Below are 24,371 nucleotides of genomic sequence, written 5' to 3'. Positions count from 1 at the left end.
CGACCATCAAAACCTCATCACAATCAAGGCCAACAACTAAGTCCCCATCAGGCGAGGGGATTTCCACCTGTCCTACATTCCTGGTTCCCGTAATCAAAAAAACGACGCCCTGTCCTGACAGCACGCTCCAGACTCCTTGTCGTCTGAACCCGAACCCATGCTTCCGTCCCACCGCATCCTAGACCCTCTCCGGTGGTCCCAGGATACTAAGATCCGGGCCACTCAGACGTCCAACCCTGGGCCATCCAATGTCCCACCAGGGAGCCTGTATGTCCCCAACACCTGCTGGTCCAATGTGCTGCACTGGGGTTTGCCAAAACTCCTTAGCAGGTTGGACGTTCTGGTGGCCATCGTTACAGCAAGATGTGCCTGGGCCAAGACTCCAAACACTCTTGCTGTTGGTCCCCTGCGCCGTCTTCCAATTCCTCGTCGTCCCTGGAAACACCTCGCCTTGGACTTCATCACCAGCCTCCCTGAAGCCATTGGAATGACCACCATCCTGACCATAGTGGATCACTTCTCCAAGGCGGTCCACTTGGTCGCCCTGCCCGGTCTACTGTCCTCTGCCACATCTGCTGACCTTGTGCTCCAACACGTCGTCAGACAGAGCTATTGTTTTTAGAAATTGACTGGGCAAAAACACATACGCACATACACAAGCAAATAATTAATTTTCCATTTGTGGTCACCACACACCCTCTCACTGGCTGCTCTGCTCTGTACCAGTAATGAAGTGGTTCCTCATAAGAACACAGTCACTTCAACAGATATCAGACACTTAAGCTTGAATGAAAAAGCAAAAAGGAGGGATAGCAGGGATCAGTGTGGACAGAGAAAGAGACACAACAAGACAGCATCAAACTGGCCAATGAGATTACTGTCTTTACAACTTAATTATAAATTAGTAAGGGGCAGTGCCTATGCTTGCAATTACAATACAGCTGTATTCTGTATTTTTTTAGGTTACATAAATACATTATACGTTCAACTCCATAATCAGAAATGTATATACATTTTATATAAATAAAGGTTCTCAAAAATTCTGACTTTGGAGGAACCATTGCTGCCTGTGCTATGTTGATAATAGTTTTAAGAATAGGATAAAGTTAAAGATAAAGCAAAGTGATTGTCACATGTGATACACAGCAGCACAGCACACAGTGAAATTTGTCCTCTGCATTTCACCCATCACCCTGAGTGAGCAGTGGGAAGCCATGACAGCAGTGTGTGGGGACGGTGCTTTGCTCAGTGGCACCTCAGTGGCACCTTGGCGGATCGGGATTCGAACCGGCAACCTTCTGATTACAGGGCCGCTTCCTTAACCGCTAGGCCACCACTGCCCACTGATTTAAAACATTGGGTTCTACTTGTTAAAGGAAAGCGGATGTAATACACAAGTACATTGACTTGACAATGAGATTAGTTTAATTAATTCAGGCTTTTTAATCTGCCATTGGAAGGATATTTTCCATAGTAATATCGGCAGAGCTGTTTGTTAGAGTTTTAATCTTATCTCTATCCATAACAATTTTAGCATTAAAGAAGTTCATAAAATCTTCACTACTATGATTATATCGAATGATAATATCCGTGTCTGTCTTATTCCTGGATAGGGTTAGGGTATTAAACAAGAATCTGAGAGAATTTTTGTTCTTGTCTATTAAAGAGGATACATACATCGATCGAGCTGCACTAAGAGTCTTCCTATAGTTCAGGAGGCTCTCCTTCCATGCTATCCAGAATACATTCAATTTACTTCAACGCCATTTATGTTCTAATTTCTGGGTGGTCTGCTTTAGCAAGTGTGTGTGATCATTATACCAAGGTATTAACTTTTTATCTATTCTTTTCCTTTTGAGGGGAGCAACATTATATTATGCAGTAATAGTTCTTGACATTTAGCCTTGGGTCTGAAGGTAAGTTGATCAGTGGTGATAAATTTGGTAGGGTATTAAAGTGAAAGTGAAATTGAAGTTATTGTCATTGTGACACACAGCACAGCACATGGTGTGCACAGCGAGATGTGTCCTCTGCTTCACACTTAGTGAGCAGTGGGCAGCCATGACAGGCGCCCGGGGAGCAGTGTGTGGGGACGGTGCTTTGCTCATTTGCACCTCAGTGGTACCTTGGAGGATCGGGATTCAAACCGGCAACCTTCTGATTACGGGGCCGCTTCCTTAACCGCTAGGCCACCATTGCCCCCTTAATAACCCTCTGCGCTGTACTTGATGTAATTGTCTGTTTGTCTCTTCCATGCGTGGAGTTGATTTTATTGTGTCTAAGACATATTTTAAAAGCAATACGGAAATGATCTGAGATTATGTGAGATTGCGGAAGAGTTACTATGTCTTCTATATTTAAACCATAGGTCAGTACAAGATTGAGCGTGAAACCACCTTAGGCCCTATTATATTTTCTTAATCTGAATCGAGTATAAACAGGAATGCTGTTCTTAGCAAGTCTTCTAATTTACCACAGTGGATGTTAAAGTCACCAACACTTAAGGCTTTATCCACAGATCCAACCAGGTCAGAAACAAAGTCTGTCAATTCACTAAGAGTAAGGTCCAGGGGGTCTATAAATAATAATTAGTGGAATAAACTTATGTTTTTTGTTTTGTGAGACTATGTTAGATTTGTTCGTATAGAGAATCTCCATGTCCAGGTTTATGTATAATGCTGAGGATATCATTAGAAATTACTGCAACGCCACCTCTTCTTCAAGTTAAGCAAGGTTGGTGTACATAGCTGTATCCAGGAAGGCTAGACTTGTTTAATGGTACAAATTCTTTTTGTTTCAACCAGGTTTCAGGCACAGTACAGCAAACCCCTGATCTGTAATAATTTCCTTAACAATGAGTGCTTTAGGTGTGACAGATCTAACAGGGGATATGACTAATTCTTATATTGGTGCTGAAGGTGGTGCTGAGGTGCTGAAACAGACACAGCTTCAGCATATTTATCTGTTTTATTCAGAGATGGAAAGTAACTAATTACATTTATCACGTTACTGTACTGAGGAGTTTTTGTGATTCATTTGTCATTTTTTTTACTTTTACTCAAGTAAATGTTTTACTTTTACTCAAGTACTCAGTAACTTCTGTTACTGAGTAAAAATAAGATGCAGAAAAAAAATCCCCTTGAACTGAAAGGAAATGTATCTGGGAAAAACGCAACACAACAACCAATGAAAAGGGATCCATGAATTCTTCACATTATTCTGCTATTTGTGATGAAAAAAAAATGTTGCATCACTTAAAGCACAGAGTAAGTCATCTTTGGTTTTAATGTCATAACAAATTCACAATTAGTTTGACTCAGAGGACAACTTGACTGCTGTTAGAGAATGTTGCCCAGATAATTAGCATCAGTTATTCACTGAGTGTCTGTAGCCTAAACCTTTACAGCCTACATCCTGAAAGCATGTGGTAGTAAGCAGAATAGCCTAGTGCATCTGGAAGTGCATCTGGAAAGCATTCATAGTGCAACAGTTTTTCCAGTTATTACAGCCTTATTCCAAAATAGATTAAATGCATTTTTTTAAATGCACCCCATAATGACAACATGAAAAAAGTTTACTTGAGGGTTTGGCAAATTTATTTATATAAAAAAAAGCTAAATCTCATGTATAAGTATTGACAGCCTTTGCTCAATACTTTGTTGATGCACCTTTGGCACCCTATTACAGCTTCAAGTTTTTTTTAATATGATGCCATATGAAGCTTGGCACACCTATCCTTGGCCAGATTGGCCCATTTCTCTTCGCAGCACTTCTCAAGCTCCCTCAGGTTGGATGGGAATCGTCAGAGCACAGCCATTTTAAGATCTCTCTAGAGATGTTTAATCAGATTCAAGTCTAAGTTCTGGCTGGGCCACTCAAGGACATTCACAGAGTTGTCTTGAAGCCACTCCTTTGATATCTTGTATCCTTTGATAAGCTGTATGCTTAGGGTTGTTGTCCTGCTGAAAGATGAACCGTCACCCCAGTCTGAGTTCAAGAGTGCTCTGGAGCAGGTTTTCATCCAGGATGCCTCTGTACATTGCTGCAGTCATCTTTCCCTCCATCCTGACTAGTCTCCCAGTTCCTGTAGCTGAAAAACACCTCCAATGCATGATGCTGCCACCACCATGCTTCACATGGTATTGGCCTGGTGTTGAGCCGTGTCTGGTTTCCTGCAAAGTGATGCCTGGCATTCATACCAAAGACCAGAGAATTTTGTTTCTCATGGTCTGAGAGTCATTCAGGTAGCTTTTGGCAAACTCCAGGCAGGCTTCCATGTGCCTTTTATTAAAGGTCCCCTATTGTTTTTTCTTCCTGGTTTCGGCAAACAGGATGTTTTGATGACATCATTTCTGGGAATGCTTGTGCACTTCGATTGGCCGCTCTTGTCCTTGTCCCGCCTCTCTCCGCCTCCTGCATTTTATGCACACACACACACACACACACACACACACACACACACCAAATTGGCGCATCCTGGGAAAGCTGATTGTGAGCCTGACCAAAAGTGTCTGTAATTCTGCACCATGGCTGAATTTTGGAAAGAGTCTTTAGATACAGTATTACTTATATAAAAGCAAAATAATTTTAATAGTAGATACATCATTACCTTTAATGAGTGGTTTCCATCTGGTCACTCTAGCATACAGGCCTGATTGGTGGATTGCTGTAGATATGCAGAGTCCTTCTAGAAGGTTCTCCTCTGACCATTGTTCACCTCCCTGACTCCCCTGACTCGCTCAGTTTAGGAGGTTGGCCTGCTCTAGGAAGATGTTGGTTTTGACCTTCTTCCACTTAAAAATGATGGAGGCCACTCTTCTCATTGGGACCTTCAAAATCAGCAGAAATTGTTCTGTAACCTTCCCCAGATTTGTGCCTGGAGACAAACCTGTCTTGGAGGTCCTGTTCTCCTCTGCCCCGGTCCACCCCAGCCTCATCCCTTCGCCTCCTTCCCCGCTGCTCCCCACAGAGCCAGAGCTCCCTTCCCACCACGTTCTACCAAGGCCTCCGGGAGGCGGAGAAAGATGACATGGTGAACTGTGAACTGTGAACACACACATTGCATTGGCCACATCCATAGACCGAAATCAGCACGTACCTCTCCACCGTTGCCCCCCGAGTCTCACCGCTGTCTCACTAAGCTAACCATGCCCCCAAACCCAACCACACCCACGTCCAAGCAAAATAACATTGTCCAAAATACCAGCCAAAATACCAAAATACCAAAATACCAGCCGACGCTGCTCCGCTGAGATCCAGGGAGCCGTGGTTGCCGTCAGCCCCCTTGTACCTGGCCAGTGTTGGCAATGTTTTGCAGGGTCCTGACGTGCCCGATGGATTTTCCAGACTGTCAAGGACGCCTGTGTCATGTCTGGTGGTGTTCAAGATTCCATGTATGGACTTCCTCTGATGCTGCCATCTTGTCAGGATTCCAGCTATGCACCTCCAGTAATCGGAAGTTTTTTGCCAAGGTCCATGCCAGGTTTTTAATGTTTCTCCAAGCGAGACAGCCTCTGGGTGGCCTACGAAAGCTACTGTGGGGTCGCGAAGATCTGTCATGCTGTCCATGTTTCCCCTGGTGATTCTGGAGGTGGGAAGTAATGGCAAATTTGTGTGGCCGGACCTCGACGGCCAACGAAAGCTACCATGGGGTCGAGGAGACTCGTTGCACAGTTCAGGTGCTCCTGGCAAAAAACAAGAAGAGGATAGTGGCGGACTGCCCAGTGGGCCGTGCCGTAGACTGACCAGAGCGGCGGGCTCCTGCGCATGGCAGACAGGATGCTGGTCCCCCACGGATGGGCCATGCTTTGACCCGGGCCTGAAGCCGTCACACTGGGTCCAGAGTTCGGACCGGAGTTTTATGTTTCCTGTTTTATTATGTTTCCTGATTATGTTCAACTGTGTATGATTGTATAAAGCTGCCCTATTCATGTCTATTCTCCATCGGGTCATTGTTTGGTGATGTTTCCTTTGTCCTGTCCTGTGACGTCATGCTTATGCGTCTTTTTCCTTGCCATGTCCAGCCATCGTGACAGTTTGCTATGGCTCCCGTGATGTCCATTCTTACACTATAGAAAGAACAAAATGCCCAGTTTGTTAATAAGGAATTGTTTAACATTTTCACAGTTTTGGATACTTTGAATTTGGCTTTACTTTCTCTTTTTTATTGTAATGTTTGAGTTGGACTATACAGTTTAGAATTTGGTACTTTGGTGGCCAACTGTGCTACAAAATGTTTTATGGGCGGTCTGAACATAGTTTGTACATGTAAACCGCCTAAAAGTTTAATAAAAACAACTAGTGCTGTATTGGATTTTTGACTAATGTAGTGGGAATTATTTCCAGCACCGAGCGTCTGAGGAGCCACAACGAGAAACAGTTAAATGAATGCAGCCAGGCTTTATATTCATGTGCGCATGGGAAGACTCGCTATAAGAATCTCCAAATCCCAACAAAGAGATGCGTATATATATGGTCAAGTGATTTCGCAACCAAAGATCTGGTGTTATTGTGTACCTGCCAGTACCATGCACAGAACATGATTTCACTCATTCTTCAGAGATAAGACTGAAGACCACAACTATTTATGATCTTGTTATATTGGCTCTGCATGAGAAACACTTTGCTTTCACATTAAAAACTTTGCTTTCAAATTTCCCTTCACACTTGTAATTTTTTAAATAATGTAATTGAAAGTAATTAAGTAACTTTTACTCAAAGTAAATTCTACTCAAGTAGATTTTAGACTGGTACTTTTACTTGAGTAGAATTTAAGCAAAGTGAGACAACTTTTACTTAATTACATATTTTTCTTGTAGGAGCTCTTGTTTTATAAGAACAAAGGAAAGACACAGTGTCAATAGTGTACACGCTAGGTGGCAACTCTACGCAACTGACAGACACTCGGTTTCGCCAGTCTGTCTGCCACCCACTTTATTTTTTGGACACCTTTTATACAACCAGCGATTTATATCGAGGAGCATGCTATGGGTATACTGGAACATCTACCAGCACCAGCGCTTTGATATGATATAAAAGTTTTTGGTGAAAAAAATGCCTTTAGAAATGTCATTTAGCATTTAGCACGTAACTCTGTTTCTGTATTCATGCAGCATAATGTGTATAAAATTTTTTTTTTAAAAAAAATAATAAATCTCCTACCTGTTCTTTTTTGGTACTACAGCATGATGATTTGGGTACCTGACCACGCCCCCTTTGGCCTACACTGGAATTAATGTGTCTGTTAACTGCCAATTCAAATAGTTTTTAACAATACAAATAACAAAACCTTTGCAAGCAATGTAAAGCAATTATAATATAGCATGCTGCAACTCCAACCATAGAGGCACAGCTGACAAACTCACTGAAAGGAAAGGGTGAAAAGTTTTCTGTCCCCACCAACTCAATGACATGCCACATATTGGGAGGAAAGAATTATGAGTATGCCTTTTCTGCACACTGTGTTCATTTGCCAATACACCATCCTGGAGCTGCTCGACTGGCCGAACTCTGAAGCTGACGACGATAACAGCTGGGGGTGCGACTACCCCTGGGCAGAATGCCTGGAACTGGATGATGAGGTATGGGGTCTGCTCTCTAGCCACACATCTAGCCAACTCTAGCCACACTTTCTAGCCAAACTGGCGGAGCTTCAAGCTATGTTCCATGTCGAATGGGAGGCACTACAAAAGCTTGCCGCAGAGGTGGTAGTAGCCTAGTGGGTAACATGTCTGCCTATAAACCAGAAGACCACCAAGTCACAGGCTCAAACCCCACTTACTACCATTGCATCCCTGAGCAAGACACTTAACCCTGAGTGTCTCCAGGGCAACTACTGACTGTAAGGCGCTCTGTATAAGGGAATCAGCTAAATACCCTAAATGTGAATGGAAAAGATGGGAACAGACACTAGGACAAATAGCATAAACACACTGCACCAGTGCTCCCTGAAAGCCGTTCCACTCTCCCTAAGCGTTGCCTGACACCACAGCCAGTGCTCAGATGGTTCCACCAAATGCACTGTCACTTTTTACTTTCCTGCCATCAGGCAAGAGACTCAGGACAATTCACACACGCACATCACGATTCAGGAACAGTTTCTACCCCAGTGCCATCAGGCTATACAACACATAGTATGCACTTAAATTATGCACAATCACTTTCTTATGCAACTTATATATATTCACCCTTCTGTGACTTATTATTTATTGCTGCTGCACTTTGTCTTCTATGTCTTCTATGTATCATGTTCTATGTTCTGTCTACGTGGGAGAGGTTTTCAAGTAAGAATTTCATTGTGCTCTGTACACTGTACTTTGGACATATGACAATAAACTTCAACCTCAACCTCCTACTGGTGCCACCTTCCTCTGTACTTCTGGCTTAGTGGGTTGCCAGGTTCAACACCAATTCCCTCAAATCTCGAACCATCAAGATGCTACTGAAGTCCCCTTGATCAAGATACTGTCCCCACATGCTGCTCCCTTTCATGGCTGCTCACTACGAGTGTGTAGTGATTTGAAGGGTTCATGCCTCGTTTGAATTGGCTGAGAGGATAGAATTGAGGGAGCATTTGCCAAACATCAAAAACACCGTTCACCAACCACAAGGCATGAACGGCAACAATGTCTTTGACCGGCAGAAGTGCATTTTTACACTGCATATTAGGCTGCCGATTCATTTTGAATTTATTAAATGTTAGACAGTTTTTTTTGTGATTTTTGTTAATGGTCAACTCATTGGAATTATGTTTTGTTTAGGTAGTCTTGTTTTTTGTGAGTCACGATTCTCCATGTTAAGATGATATGTATGTATTGGTACAAATATTGGTCTAAATATTGTGCATGCTGTGCTGCCCCTGGGGGGCCTTAGCCTTGATAAGGTTAAATGCAGAGGATAAATTTTGTTTTGTGCACCGTGTGCTGTGATGCCAAAACTTTTATCATTATTTCCAACTTCTTGTCACCTGGCTCCATCTTGCACTGTTTCGTTGGGACTCAGTGAACATGCAGAAGGTGCAGAACTTTAGGGCCTACATGTAAAAACTATTACTGCAGACAAACCTGAACACACCACCCTCACTATCTGAAGCATGGTCGTAAATCTTGAAATTAGGTTAATTTCCCTAATTATGTAGCCAGTGCTTCTTGACCACAGATTGCATGATGTCTGCCTCTATTTTCCATTTGTTTAAGACTGACAACAAACCTTCTACATCAGTCCAGATATTAGAAGTAACTCGAACATTGGACATGCTTTTCTCAGTGTGGACATTCTGGCCTTAAATGATGTGCATGACAACAGCACCCACATTAGAACAAGTGACTGACACTGACAGTAATCCCCTTCACACATCCGGATTATACCTGTGAACGGTGTGAAGTGATTGTTTCTGACACTAAGGACAGGTGAAAGATAAAACCAGGACACACAGCCAGGCTGCCAAAATAGAAAAATGTCATGATGCCCCAGGTGCCTTTGAAAAACCAAAAAGCTAATGATAGCCTATTACTACTGATAAATCGATGTTGAGTCTTTCGGCATTGCTGTTCACTTCTGACGTCAGCTGGCCATTACTTTTTCAATTTAGCCTTCTATACCTTTTTTGCAGATTAAATGGCCCATATGGACATTTCCATGCTCTTCATCCCAGTAGTTCAGTGCCAATTCTGTGTGGTGACACTGAGCTCAACACAAGTCAATGACTTAGAGCGCAAAGCCAATCATGAGCAATGGTGCACAGGTGCCACGGTCACTGCCATCACCTCTGTATTCACATTTGCACCATCAGTGCTAGCAGAAAACATTATTGAGCAATGCCAACATATATTACAGGACATGGCGGCCGCCTACAACCGGTTCTGGTGTGAGAATTACCTCAGGAAGCTTTTTAAAAAGAAGACTTTTTTTCTCACACAGAGTCGTATGCCGTCACTGAACAGCTTGAAACAGCTTAAATGCACAGTTTAAATGCACCGAGCCACTTACTGGCTCTTATCTACCTAACGTAATAATTAAAAGCATTACAGGTTTAATTGCTGGGATGCTGTCTGTGGCTCCATCTTGCTTGTTTGAACACAAAGCTCATACATAAATAGACTAAGTAGCGATGAAAGAGAGCGTGACTCAAGAGTTTTTTTTTAGTTGCTTTCCAATCACTGATTGAATTACTGTGTCCATCTGCCAGCCATTAATCACAATGGAAAATAAAGGAGATAAAATATACCAGCCTGCAAAATATTCTGAAGGGGTGTTATACATTAGTCTTCATGTGCTGTAAATCATAAAAAAGATACAAAAATAAAAATGAAACTCAGAATTAATCCATCTATCCCTATAAAAGGAAAACTTGAAATAAAATGTTGATAAATGTTTTACAAGCCTCATGAAATAAATTCTATTTTTGTATAGCCTGAATAAAGATAAGGCCTATTTTTAATGAAAGGTTCAGGTCGCCTTTTATTCTGTCATGACTGATGGTAATTTGGTGTAATGATACTGGTTGTCCTTCAGCTAGACTATTTTCACAGGTCACCCTGTGATTGAAACATTTGTAGGACTCATCATCAGCTTCACACTTAAATCTGATGGTCACTGCTGCTTCTCTCCCTTCAGTCCATTTTCTGTAATTGCGGTGCAGAGAACACAGTCATCACACAGGTAATGAACCAATGTCTCTTTATGTGCTTAGCCGGTAAACCTGCCTTACTGAGGTACTAAAAATAGTGGAATATTAGGAAAGTGATCTGTTCGTTAATGTTCATTTTCTCTCTGTAAGCGCATTCATCACTAAACAGTTACAATTGCAATCACTTCATAATGGACAAAGATAATGGCCTCAAATTGTGTGTAACTTAACAAAACAAAGAAAATAAATATCCAGCCAAAGCAAATGTGACAGCTACTTAGTATTACATAAAGCTACAGTTTCAATTAAGCTGTTCACACAGAATTAAACGCAGGAGAAAAATGATAATTATACAAACTTTTTGTTGAATGGTGATGTGCTTGCTGCTTGTGAGACAGTGATAACACATAATCATTTTTACATGCTAATTAAAGCTCAAGTTGGTTTAAGCGGTAATAGAGTTGTAACTAGCACACTGGTGTGCCCTTGTCCCTTGGGTGTCTTGAGGTTTAGCATTTACCCCTCCTTTCCAAACAAGCTCCCACTGAAACTAGCTGTATCTCTATGGTTACAGGCATCAGCATCCCTTCCTCATGTCAGTGGCATCTAATTTCCACAGTCATCTCCTCAGTGTGGAAACAGCAGGAAGGGATAATAATATGCTATTAGATTGCACTGACTAACGAACAATCACAACAGCGCAGACGTTGTTAACTGCCCACTGACTGTCTTCAGAGTCCTCCATTTCTGGTCACCTGTTTTTGGGGACATTTCTAAATATTTCAATATATACTACAATTTATAGCCTCATTTTGTATCTACAGCAATTGTATTGTCTATTCAAATACTATCCAGATATTTTTATATATTATAACATTATTATATTATATTGTAAATAGTAGCTGGAATGACTGTTAATGAGGGAATATAATCATAAATATAGAGAATCATTATTGAGTTCAGTAATACAAGCCTATCTCTTTAACAGGTCCATTGATTATGTCATGACACAAGGAAGGCGAGGACACAGCCACAGTTGCTATACAACAAACATATTTATTTTATACTTGAAATACAGTGCTCTACTTTTGGAAAAGGGAAGGCAGGGGTTATCACCCAACACACTCCACATCTGAAATTCAGGGAAACTTGTGGCTGCACCAGCACACAGATTCAGACAGACCGGACCTGGAACACTGGTGCTGGCACTCTTTTAATTCAGGAGGGGGTGTAGCCTGGCTGGCAACACCAGGGATTTTTTAGACAACCATTTTTGGGATTATTTTAGTACAGCTGCTGCACTGGATAAAAGAAGCAATGACACTAGCCTAATTCACACTGTGTTTGTTACCTCAGCAAATATGTCATTAATGATTATGCTAAATCATTATTTCTAAGTTTGTCATTATTTCTTAGTTCCTCTATAATAATGTGCGTGTGTGTGTTTGTGTGTGTGTGTGTGTGTGTGTGTGTATATATATATATATATATTTTTTTTTTTTTTATAGAAATAAAAAACCTCCTAAACTTCTGAAAGTGAAGTGATTGTCACTTGTGATACACAGCAGTGGGCAGCCATGACAGGCGCCCTGGGTGCAGTATGTGGTGACGGTGCTTTTGCTCAGTGGCACCTCAGTGGATCGGGATTCGAACCGTCAACCTTATGATTACGGGGTTGCTAGGCCACCACTGCCCTATTCTGAACATACTGTTGATATTGGATGTGTGCAATGTTGCCCCTTTTATGGTTACATTTATGCATTTATTTACTTTATAATTAGTTTTAAAAAATTAAAAGGCACTAAATATTGATGCTTTTTATTATCATATCAAATTTTTTAAACATGCTTGCCTCCACACCAAGTTGCTCAAATAGGATAATAATGACTTGCAATAGCATTTTCAAAGATAATTTTAATTGTCAAAAACTCAAATCCAAATGGACCTTTAAAAAACACAAAGAGGGAATATATACGTACATATTTACAAAAAGGAAGCAACCAGTGGGACAGTTTACTATCTAGAAAATCTAAACTAAAATAAACTTACTCAAAATGGTGGCCTAGCGGTTAAGGAAGTGGCCCCGTCATCAGAAGGTTGCCTGTCATGGGTGCCCACTGCTCACCAAGGGTGATGATTAAAAGAGGACACATTTCATTGTATGCATTGTGTGCTGTGCTGTGTATCACAATGACAATCGCTTCACTTTCTTTCAATTCCTCCATGGCAGCAGGTCAGTTTCTAGATTCTTGTCTTTTGCTTTTCTTCTTTGTTAGCCATTTTTGATTAAATACACTAAAGAGATTTTCCAAAAAACTATCAGAGAACCGTGTAAAGTCCAAGAGTGCCAATAAAATAATGCCAATATGCAAATGGTGCTGAAATTATATGCTGTATATCTTAGGTAAAATGGGGAGTTCATGTGATGTGTGGGCAGTTTAAAAATATGAGTGAGAACTGAGGCCTACAAAGCTAGTTCAAACAAGCCAAACTGTTACGGCAGCGACAGGAACATGACTGAGTGGGAAGGATGCATTCGCATATTACAGGGCATTTTCACTTGAAACATCACACAAAATGCAGGCCAGAACACAAACATTCACATACAATGACCCAGCAAAGACTACACACAATAAGACTGCATATATACACATACAGACAGGGCCACATGCTTTGGGCAATCAGGGCGACAACGATGACACCACGAAACGCCAAACCAGGGCACCCCTCCATAGTCAGGCCTTGACACAAATAAATAGGCTGGCCAATGCGATTTTGAACATTATAAAATCATGCTATTAAACAATAACACAGGTATTGCTGAATGTGACCAATAAAGCCCGAATTAAAACATTATCTCTACAATTAGTCTACATTATCTCTACAATTAGTCTGACAATTAATGAAAAGTGACAAAGTCCACTTGGACTGTATGTTATTCCAACCATTCAGACAGCGCACAGTGAAATGGAGACAAGGTTCCTCTGGGACCGTGGTGCAACATAAAGCCCATGGCAAAAACAGCAAGTGTGCTAAAGAGCAAACATAAAATGTATTAATAAATTATCAAGGTGCACAGCAATTATAATTGCTGCAGCATAAATTACAGCAGTATAATGAACATTTTGAAAAACATACAGTATTGTTAAGTATTAAAAGATTTAGACAGTTTTTGTAGATGAAGGATATATAGTATCCTATATAGCCTGTACTTCCCATCCAGGCATTGAAGGCCCATTCACCGTGGAAGCTTCTTCCAGAAAGTCAAAGGGGAAAAGAGTGTGAGACCTGCGGGGCTTTCCGGTGTAAATGTCTAGGTCCCTACTGTCCTCTCTGTGCTGGGGGTGAGTCAGCAGCATAAAACATTCATTGAAGTCAGTCTTGTTTGTGAAAATGATCAGCATAGCATTACATTAACAATTAATGAATAATTATTGGTAGACACATTCCATCTATAAGCAGTATCAAGCAGAGATATCTGGATAATTTTTTAGTGGTTATTAAAGACAATTATTAAAGAAAAATTAAAGAAGAACTGTTCTATGAATCAAAATGAAAAAGTAAAGTACAGCTTTCAAGGGATAACTTGAAATTGGTGTATTCACATTTCATTGGTGTATTCACTACCCACATTTCTGATTTTCATCTCTGTGAAGTTCACCTGCTCCTAATCTTTATCTCTTTACAGTGGTACAGTGGGTGGTATTAACGTAGTAACCTTATCCTGTAAGACCCAGAGGACTGCAGAACTGTACAAACCCCAGTTATTACGATTGTGTCCCTGAGGATTATTGATTGGATGTCAAAAAGATTGTCTTCATTTTAATGTAAGAAATACAAGTTAAAAATTTAATGTTTAGATTTAACGTGAAGTCCAGCAGTCATGAGCTCTTAGCAAAATGTCTGATATACATCAAAAACAGTTTTGCTTCTGGCGGTTGTGATTGTGTGTGTGTGTGTGTGTATTATATGGCATTTTCTTTGCTTTGTTTCTGCTTTAAAAATTAACTCATCCATGTTGGGTTTGTGCAGCACTTTGTGTCCAAAAACTCTCAAATGTCAAAAAGTGAACAAATCGAGTATGACTGACATTGATGAACAAGCTTGCTCTCGGCAAGAGACATTGGTAGTTACACTGAGCATTGGGAGCTAATGAAGTGTGTCTCGGTTATGGCGCTTGGACTACATGAATCCAACTGGTTGAGCTGTATTACTGAGACATTGTATTTAACAAATCAGGGCAAAATAAATTCTGCGCCCACGCAGACATTAATCATCATGTGCCTGAAGATAAATGCAAGAAAGAAGGAAAAATGATACTTGTATAAATATGAAAGGGCTGCATTTCACTAATACATTGCGCTTACATCTTCATCTGCTCATAAAATTTATTAAGTAGAAGAGCTTTGTGGAATTTCATGTGAATTTCACCATTAGACCTGCCATTTAGGCCTCAGATGGGACGTTGTATCCACATTCATTTCTTTCATTTTTATATCATATCAGATTTATTTCTCAGGCGACACACCGACACTGCAGAAGTACAAATGACCTGCTGCTGGCCATGTCCTGCCTTTTCACACCCTTTCATTAGTTATCAAGGCTTTGGGAAGTGAGCTGTGAGTTTCCCATTCTTAAATCACCCGGAGGTACAATAAGAAACAGCATCACTTTTGAATATTTTGCATTATTGAGCACAAAGAATAATTTAACAATTAGTCTTGCAGTGATAGGAACATCTTCAGAAACAAATTTCACTGAGCAAATCAATGGATGCAGGTTGCAAAGAATTCCAAACATGACCTCAACAGACACTAGACTATTCTTATTATATGCTACTGACAATATAAAGCGGCATGCAAATATTACATTATATGTGTTACAAAATGTCAATTTCTCATGTATTATTCCTTAATGGAAGGAATCTAGACTCTTCGGTGGTGGAATGAACTTCCCCTTGAGGTCAGAACAGCTCAGTCAGTATTTTAAAACAGCAGCTCAAGACCTTCCACTTTAGAGAATATTTAGATTAACTTGTAACCTTCTTATTGTCTGACTTATTTATAGAAACTACAACCGAGTGAATAAAAAGATTGTATTCATCGTTGGGAGTCCTAATGAACCAGAACTGTTCACTTCATTGATGGTAACTTGAAAGCATGTTGTAAGTTGCTCTGGATAAGGGCGTCTGCCAAATGCCTTAAATGTAAATATAAATTAATAGAAAGCAGAGGATCACGTCACTCATTTAATGAGTCAGAACATTTACGGGACAGCTTGGCACATTTGACCTCAGATTCAGCATAGTACAAGCCAAAGGAGGAATTTCATGTCTTAAATGTGCTGTTAAAATTGTTCACAAGAGCACTTTCCTAAAGCGTGTTGGTATTTTTATTTATTTATTTTGGAGGACAAGAATACGCTTCCAATTTAATGACACACACACACAAGAAGTCACGCCAAAATTGCAAGGTGGGAGTGCACTCTCAGATCAAAAGAACAGCCATGGTTGCAGGCAGCAGCTTTGAAGTTGGTCTGAAGAAGACTCGGCACAAAGAACTTAACTGAACACAACGTGGTCAGATAACTGCACTGCCAGCGGAGATGGTTTTTGGTGCCCTGGTCCTGACTGGAAGAGAAATAGCATCTTGTGTTAAACAAACATCATCTAAAATCAAGTAGTCTGCTTATTATAATGGAGGGAGGCCATTAGCACTGGCCCTGGAACTTTCATAAGCTTTTGTTAAAGAATATATTATTATGTACAGTATGTGCCGGGTGCAGCTTGTTAGCTGACACTCCATTTCAAGTGGCTATTAGGACATGTGCAGGAAATCCATAATTATTTTGGATTTGGTAGATTCAAGCAGCAAAAACCTGCTGAGTGTTCTTTATTCTGGAAACATCCATCATAATGTTCATTGTGTGTTGCTCTGTTGTGCTTGCCATCTTTGTACATCACCAAAGGTAACATGGTCACATCTGAAAATTAGCTTTCAGGAAGAAGAAGTAAAGGACCTTGAAGATGAACAGGGGAAGGAGAGGTATAGAGGGTGTGGCAGAATGTTTCATAATTTACTTATTAATCACTGTGGACAAGCAGTGAAGGAGAAGTGTGCTTTTTAAGTAGCCTGGTTTCGCATGAGGAGGGTGTGTGGTCACCTCTAATAAATGGAAAGTCAGAATTTTCTCAGTTTTTCAGTCTGTGATCAAATTTTGAAATTCCAATATGAGAAAAGCATTCTACACATTTCTAGGCTCCTTAAATGTTTGCTGCGAAATTAGGAATTCAGAAAGAAAATAATGAATAAGGCTTATTATTTACCATCACGTTGGTTTCCACAGGGCTTTAAATCCAAAAGCACACACACACACACCCTCTCTCATATTCATGGCATGACCTGGCATTGCACTGCTCTACACAGGCTGGGAAGCGAGAATGGAGCGGCAGGTTGTCAGGTTTTGCATCATCTCGGACAGCACAGCTGCTTGATCGCGGCATCAGTTCACGGTGGCAAATCACGGTGTGTCACTGTGTTGTGTGGCAATAATAAGTCATTTGTGGTGTCATCCTTGCCATGGCATGTAAGCTGTTTCTGTTCTTTCTGGCAAATGTCAGATCATCTCCTGGACCATGCACAATCTGTTTTATTCTGTCATGGAGGAAATCATTTTTTTTAGATTTTTGGTTTGTTTATTTATGCTGTTGTATTGTGAGATGTTCTTACTATTTGAATTAACTATAATAACCCTATTGCACTGCATAAAGATTTAGTTTTTCCATCTAATAATGTAACGTTGTGAGCCATGATTCAACAGTCAACTGGACACTAAGGCTGTTTCTGCCAAAATTTTAAAACAATTACAGTTATGTGGAAAATGAGGTTGATGTAGTGATACAAAAACTGGACATCAGTTGAACGATGGCTAATCTTTAAGCTGACAGGACAAATGTCATCAGATAGACTAATGGCCCAAAGTTTTGTGTAATTAAAGATGAATTAAGCAAAAAATTTTATTGCTGACTGGTCATGAGCCACTGTATGCTTTTACTTCATTCAAACGAATTTTCTATGAAAAAATTCCAATCTCACATATAAAGATTGCTTTCTCACTTGTACTTTTTTAAACCATTTCACTGGTGCCTGGTTTACTGTTTAATGTGCATCATCATTTGATCCAATAAATGATTGATGCAGTTAATTGCAATTTGAAGAGTGGATCATGTCTGTTAGGACACTGGTCTGAAATAAACAAAATGATGACTGGATGATGTAGAATAGCAGTAGTAGGTCTGGCTTATACGTAATTCTTACAGCCGATAGCATAAAAATAATAATGTTCACTAAATGTTCATAGGAAAAAGAATATTTGAATATTTATAAAAATTCCTCTTTACAAAACAAATATCTTCATAGAGAGGACGAGAGAGAGACTGTGAATCTAAAAAAAATTGCAGCAGTGTATTCTCAGGAGACACATTCATTTCCAATCATGCCTACAATTAATTCAGTACCATCACCAGTACAATAAACTGCTTCACATGATGAAAACTGTTCACTGATGATGCGTTATTACATGATGCTCATGTTTATTGGATTTAATGATAGCTTTTGATTCAGCGCTTGTGAGAATAATTACGCTACTGATGCGCAAGATATGGCATGGATTAAGTCTTTTTTAAATAAAACTGAGAATGCAGAGAAATCACACATCTGTTGTCCAAAAGGAATACCATATCCATGCTTTATTATTTCTCAAGATTAACTCTTTAGACAAACACAGCACATAAATAAAGTAAATAAATTAATAGAATAATGCTTTAACAGTGTCGCTGCAGTCCTCTGAGACAGAGGATCATATTTACAGCTGAGGTCTACCACAGTTCATTTCTTTTGCAGGGATCATGACCAAGCTGATGATGTTAGCAGGACGTGAAGGTCTTCCAGAAGAAGTTCTTACACGGTGCTTTGCGGTCGCGCTGCGGCAGCTGTGATAACCGGTTGTAGACGGCTCTCTCCTCCAGACGAGACTCCAGAGGCTCCTCCAGGTCACTGGTAAGCTCATCCCCGGGCAACGTGTCCACTCCATCGAGCAAGCTCGACACCAGTTTCAGGATCAGCTCCTTGCGCTCTTTGCTTAGCTCCTACCCAAAATGAAAAAGCCTTCTGACTTCTCTTAAAACTGAAACCCCTCTAACCCTGTACCCACCAATAATACCAGTAATACTACTAGTAATAATAATAATAATAAAGAAGGACATAATCTCACCCTGGCATGTGTGGGACTCCTGTCCTCCAGAGGAAGTGCGGCTGCTGCTTTCACACTGTACACCACCAGCATGAGAGACACCACACTGGCCACCAGCTGCATACTGACAGACAGACAGAGGGAGAGAGATAGAGGAGCTGGTGGTGTAGAGAGTTCTCAGGGCAGGAGCCAAGTTCAGCAGCAGGTCTTCTCAAGGTTACGCCACGGATGCTGCAGGTTCCAAAGTCACTGAAGAGTCCTGAAGATCTTACACTTTCAGCTCCCAGGTGCCACAGTTATATACAGCCCTCTCCCAGCCAACCAGTGACGCAGGGGACTGGCAGATGGAGGAGGGGCTGGATGTCGGGGGTAGTGGGTGGTTGGGTGTCAGTGGTGGGTGTGGGGGGTTAGAAATCAACTAGCTCTATATAACAAACCATCCTAATGTTCACAGGAGCAAATGTGTGAAAGACGCACGTCACAACGCTAAAAACGGTCATTACATCAGCATGAGACGCTCAAACATCATAGTCGCATGGAAAAAAGTGAACTTCACTGACTGGCCATAATATCAGAACAGATGTCAGTGTTGTTGGTCAGTCCCAAAGTTCAGAATTCTACATACAGTCAAAACACGACAAACATTTTATTCTAGTTAAATCAATAGCTGTTAAAAGGCAATTTCGTTGGTGTGCATCACACCCATCTCAGTCCCGTGACACAGGCGTCCTTTCTTCCCCTGTTCTAATTCCTCCAGCACCCACAGATTGCAATCGAACTGTCTGACACCTGAAATGACTGTGGCTCTGGGCTTTTTCATGAAGATCAGGCCAGGCCAAGGACAGTACATGTCTTCAGAATTATTTTAGAAAAGGACAATTTCTGAAAAAGTTTCATAAGGGGCCATATATGCCATATGCCATTTTAAATAATTATTGCTCAGCATGATAAATGGCATTGTCTGAATTATGTTAAATGAATAGATATCTAGGTTTTCACATAATTCATGCATGTTCTTCTCTCTGTTTGGGTTTATACTAGATGGACATCAGAAAACCAATCCAACACAATCATATCTAACACAATCTGTTGAATTAATGTCATATTCCAAGAAATGTTATATTTTAGTTGTTAATGCTCATTAACAAGCTACATGTATAAAAATGACGGAAAAGTCTAATCCATTGCCGTGATCTGAGCTTGAACGTGGCCTGTTAGATATGCAGTCCACTGGGGTTTTCATATTTCCTCAGTGGACACGCTGAGCTAAATGGCCTGGGGGCCACAGGGGATTAGCATAGTGCTGAAGACCACAGTATGTTTGAAGAATTTATGCCAATTGACCTATGCATCACGATTATCCTGCTCATCTCCCAACAGACTTCAAACACAAACTTCACCGTTACATCCCAAAATGGACCTGGGGTTTTAATACATCCACTTTGAAGCATTTAATGCATTATGGATTAGTACTTATCCAAAATAAACATATGACAACTGGATTAAAAACAAGCGGAGCCTATAAGGCTAAAGATCTGCTTTGAAATTCATGGCACAGCAAATCTGCACATTTCCCATAATGGTTAAACTTAGCAGCACAGAGGTTGCTGGCCTTAATGTCAAAAGATTCTTGAGTTACTGTGCATGTGTGAAGGTCAAAGTTCCTCGAACTGAAACAGTCATATGGGAAGAGTTGCTGTGAATCCTGAACAATAAAACTAATAAAATTATGAAATCCTCGGCGAAGACACAGATGCATGAGGATCACATCTTAGAGAAGAAACACAAAGTGAAAGAGCCACATCTGAGAAGCCAGAATGCCCTCTTGTGGCTAAAATAGTCCCAGTCGCACAAAGACAAAAAATAAATGTAGATGACAATAATATAAAACACAAAAGGTTTGGGATGCTTATTTTCTGTTCCTGTGAGATTTTTTTGTAAGCAGGACTTCTTGATAACATCTGAGCATGGCTAGCAAATACTTAATGCAATGGATATATATAATTTAATTTCCAGATACAGTTAATTGATATATTGTGTAAGTGCAGTCAGTTTTCCTAAAATCTACCCCAATTCTTGCACTATACGGTAAGAACACCCCAGCACTAGAGTTTTCCGGGGTTACAGCATTAGAAGGGGTCTGCAGGTCATCTCTTCATGCAGTCTCTTAAAGTGGTCTTGGCCGCCCATGAGCCTGTCAGGACCTGTAACCCCAGTTCTCTGGTATTCCTCCCTCAGGCCACCTTTTGTAGGTCCTGATAATGCAGATCATTGGATTGATCAACAGTCCATTTTAAAATGAGAAATAATACAAACGTTATTATGTTGACTAACAGTTTGTCTTTTTTATTTCAAAATAATGGCCCTCAAATAGCAGAACTGTTGGTCACAATAGGGGTTTCAAACAAACCACACAAGTCCACCAGCAAACTGTAAAAGCATAAAAGATATGATGACTGCTGAGAAGTTAAAAATCTGCAGCCGATTCATGTCAGCAGCAGTGAGAAATCTGTTCAGGCAATCAGATCCAGAACCTGGATGCAGCATCGTCTGCAGAATGCAGCTTACTGGACAGACAATGTATAGAATCAATGTATTTCACATCCCTATGCTCTGCATATCAATGCCAATTTCCCTGATGGGACACACAAAACCAACAGTTCATTTCAAACCCACACGGACTCACAGTTATACACGTGAAACAAACCGTACCCAGAAAGATCCCATTTCCAATCCAATCCTTTGTATACATATCTCCCATGGCGCTTTTCGCTTATTCCATGGTGAAACTGCATTGCCCAAATATTTTTGAATTTTTATGTCCAAGAATGTTGAATGTTCTAGAATGTTATTGGTAAAATGAATTCATCCACACAGTTCTGCTAGCAAGTTTGGTTATTGTGTAACTCTTTACAGCACCGTTGCATGGAATAACATCGTAGATGCCAGAAAGCAGAAACATAACATCACAAACATATGACTCTGTTCTAGAACAAACAGTTCTACCACAAACGAGCAAAAGCATAGGGGGCAGCCGCTGCTAAACAGTCCCAGGTTATAATGGGATGATTGTATTGAACAGGAGAACGAAACCAAGGTGAAACTTGCTGAGGTCCTGGAAGGAATAAGTAGTGTCTGTAAAGCCCAAGTTCACTGTATGGAGATCGGTTCTTCTCTGAATGAGTCCATGCTGAATTCCCCATCAGTGTTGAGCTCAGAAGCGGCCCAGGAGGCCAGAGGTTCTGCAGCTGCGGAGAGGGTTTGGTTTTGCTGTCACAGAGGGTCGACCTAAGACAGAGCTGGGGCGTTCACACACCTCGCATTATGCTTCATTCAATACCTGGAGATAAAAAAGGAAGAAAGGGGTGAGTAGTCAAGAAAATTAATCGTGCTAGATTATTTATTGTGGCTTTCTTGTGACCACAGTCAGTACTCTGGTGATACTACAACAACTGACAAACACACATATTTCATGTGGAGATATAGAGATTTTAGAGGTTGGGAAAGTGAGCGACAATCTAAATAAAGACTATCTTGATTATTAGCATTCATTTTGACTGGGCAGGACATATATTGTGAAGTGCTTTTAAACAACATTAAAATGTTAAACCTACCTTCCTGGCAAACTCTGGTAGAACAAATGCAGCCCTGTGGATTTCAGGGTTATAGTACTTCAGGCTCATGTCCTCGACCTCGTCCCTCATCAGTTCTCTTACAGGCTCACGGAAATTTGTTTGCTGAGATGTTCGATAAAAAGTAGTAAAATAATGTAATCCGGAGAACTGAGTGGAGCCCATTTATCAAGGTTATTTAAATGAACCGTGTAGAACTTACTGGATTTTTGCTGCAGAGCATGAAGCCAATCTGTCCGCTTGGGTAGGTGGGAATTGTGCAGTAGGCATAATCCACTACTGGGAATAGGGTCTTGCAAAACGTCCGCATCTCTTTAATCAGCTCCAAGTGTAGCCACTGGCATTCTCCTGTGACAATAAAATACACGTTTGCCAAAATTTTGGTAAAATGTAGAATACTGTAGAATCCTAATCATCTAACCTTGGCAACACAGAATTCCTCCGTCCCGTAATGCGGTCTTCATTAGCTTGTAGTAGGATTCCTTGAACAAGCTTTCTGCTGGACCTAGAGCACAAACAGTAGTGACTGAGCAAATGTGGAGAGAAACACACAAACCTGAGCATAAAACACAGACTTCATCATACCAACAGGGTCCGAGGAGTCAGTGATGATGACGTCAAAGGCATCCTGGTTTTGCTTCATGAACTCAAACCCATCTCCAACGTTGAGAGTAAGTTTGGGACTGAAGAAGCCCTTTGCCATTCCAGGGAGATACTTCTTGGACACATTGATCACATCCTGTCAAAGTGATAAAAGGTACATGCCTCAAGTGATCAGAACTAGTGGTTACGTGTGGAGTGGAGGACTGACCTCATCAATCTCACACTGAACCACAGACTCCACCAGCGGATGCTTCACCACCTCCCTCAGAACACCTCCATCCCCACCACCGATAATCAGAACCTATGAAGAGAGGTCAGCAGATGACAAGGTGGAAGGAGGAAGGTGTGAACCTGGCCGGCCTCGTGAGAAAGCACTACCTTCTTGGGGCAGGGATGGGAGCAGAGGGGTAGGTTGGCGATCATCTCCTGGTAGGAAAACTCATCTCTCTCAGTACACTGGATAACTCCATCCAAAACCAGCACATTTCCATACGTCTTGCTGCAGATTAGAAACATGTGTTCTCATGCATCTTCAGACAGACCCGAACAAGCTCTACAAAGCTGAAACGATGAGAACATTTCCTTCTTCTCATGAGCTCAGGTTGATTTAAATATATGAGATATGAGTTTTAACAACAAGATAAAATATTAAAAGAAACACGAACGGCAAACGGGTGAGAGTGTGTAGACATGAAAAATCGACTGACCTTTTAAAAACCATGACATCCTGAAATTGTGATTTTTGATGGTACAGAACCTCCTCTACTTGAAGACTCATGGCTTGTCCAGGCCATAAGGTACAAGTCTCTGTAAACCATCCTTCTTTTATATTATCCATCGCAAATCCTGGGGAACCGAGCTGATGTTCAGAGTAGTAAATAAAAGGAGCCTCTGCAAGGAAGTGTAAGGTTCCTTCTAGCGGATTGACACGATGGGCGGACGATGCTCTACACCCTAACATGAAGACGCGTCTCCGGCCAATCACAGGCGCTGTGCGTCATGCACCGCCATGACAACAGCCAATAGGCACAGAGATGGCAGAACTGTGCTGTTCGGTTGACTTCCCGGAGGCCAGGTGGAGCACACGTGAACGGAGCGGCGCGGTTCCACTACCCGGTGTTTCTGGACTTTCTGCTGGCTTCTACTCAAGCGCGGAGCAGATACCCACACAACAGTCATGCGCTTCCGATCAAGTCCTTTTCAGTCTCCTCCACGTGTGAAATAAGTGTGTGAATCCTCTTAATTCAGGAAAAAACATT

General features: G+C 41.1%; 2 protein-coding genes across 2 annotated transcripts; both read right to left on the bottom strand.

The window, feature by feature from the left end:
* Positions 1-18,345: 18,345 nt before the first annotated feature.
* On the bottom strand, positions 18,346-19,164 carry sst6.1 (somatostatin family member 6.1). The gene is made up of 2 exons (XM_028994486.1): positions 18,899-19,164; positions 18,346-18,773 (listed from the first exon to the last, which is right to left on the bottom strand). The coding sequence occupies exons 1-2, from the start codon at positions 18,998-19,000 to the stop codon at positions 18,552-18,554; spliced, it is 324 nt and encodes a 107-aa protein (XP_028850319.1). The 5' UTR covers positions 19,001-19,164; the 3' UTR covers positions 18,346-18,551.
* Positions 19,165-20,822: 1,658 nt separating this feature from the next.
* On the bottom strand, positions 20,823-24,053 carry srm (spermidine synthase). Its single transcript, XM_028994301.1, has 8 exons — positions 23,820-24,053; positions 23,491-23,611; positions 23,321-23,413; positions 23,095-23,248; positions 22,931-23,014; positions 22,712-22,857; positions 22,492-22,614; positions 20,823-22,217 (listed from the first exon to the last, which is right to left on the bottom strand). The coding sequence occupies exons 1-8, from the start codon at positions 23,948-23,950 to the stop codon at positions 22,200-22,202; spliced, it is 870 nt and encodes a 289-aa protein (XP_028850134.1). The 5' UTR covers positions 23,951-24,053; the 3' UTR covers positions 20,823-22,199.
* Positions 24,054-24,371: the final 318 nt, after the last annotated feature.

This window comes from Denticeps clupeoides, chromosome 10, assembly GCF_900700375.1.
Source record: "Denticeps clupeoides chromosome 10, fDenClu1.1, whole genome shotgun sequence".
NCBI lineage: Eukaryota > Metazoa > Chordata > Actinopteri > Clupeiformes > Denticipitidae > Denticeps > Denticeps clupeoides.
The sequence above is the reverse complement of the archived record's forward strand: the minus strand, read 5'-3'. Positions and strand labels throughout refer to the sequence as shown.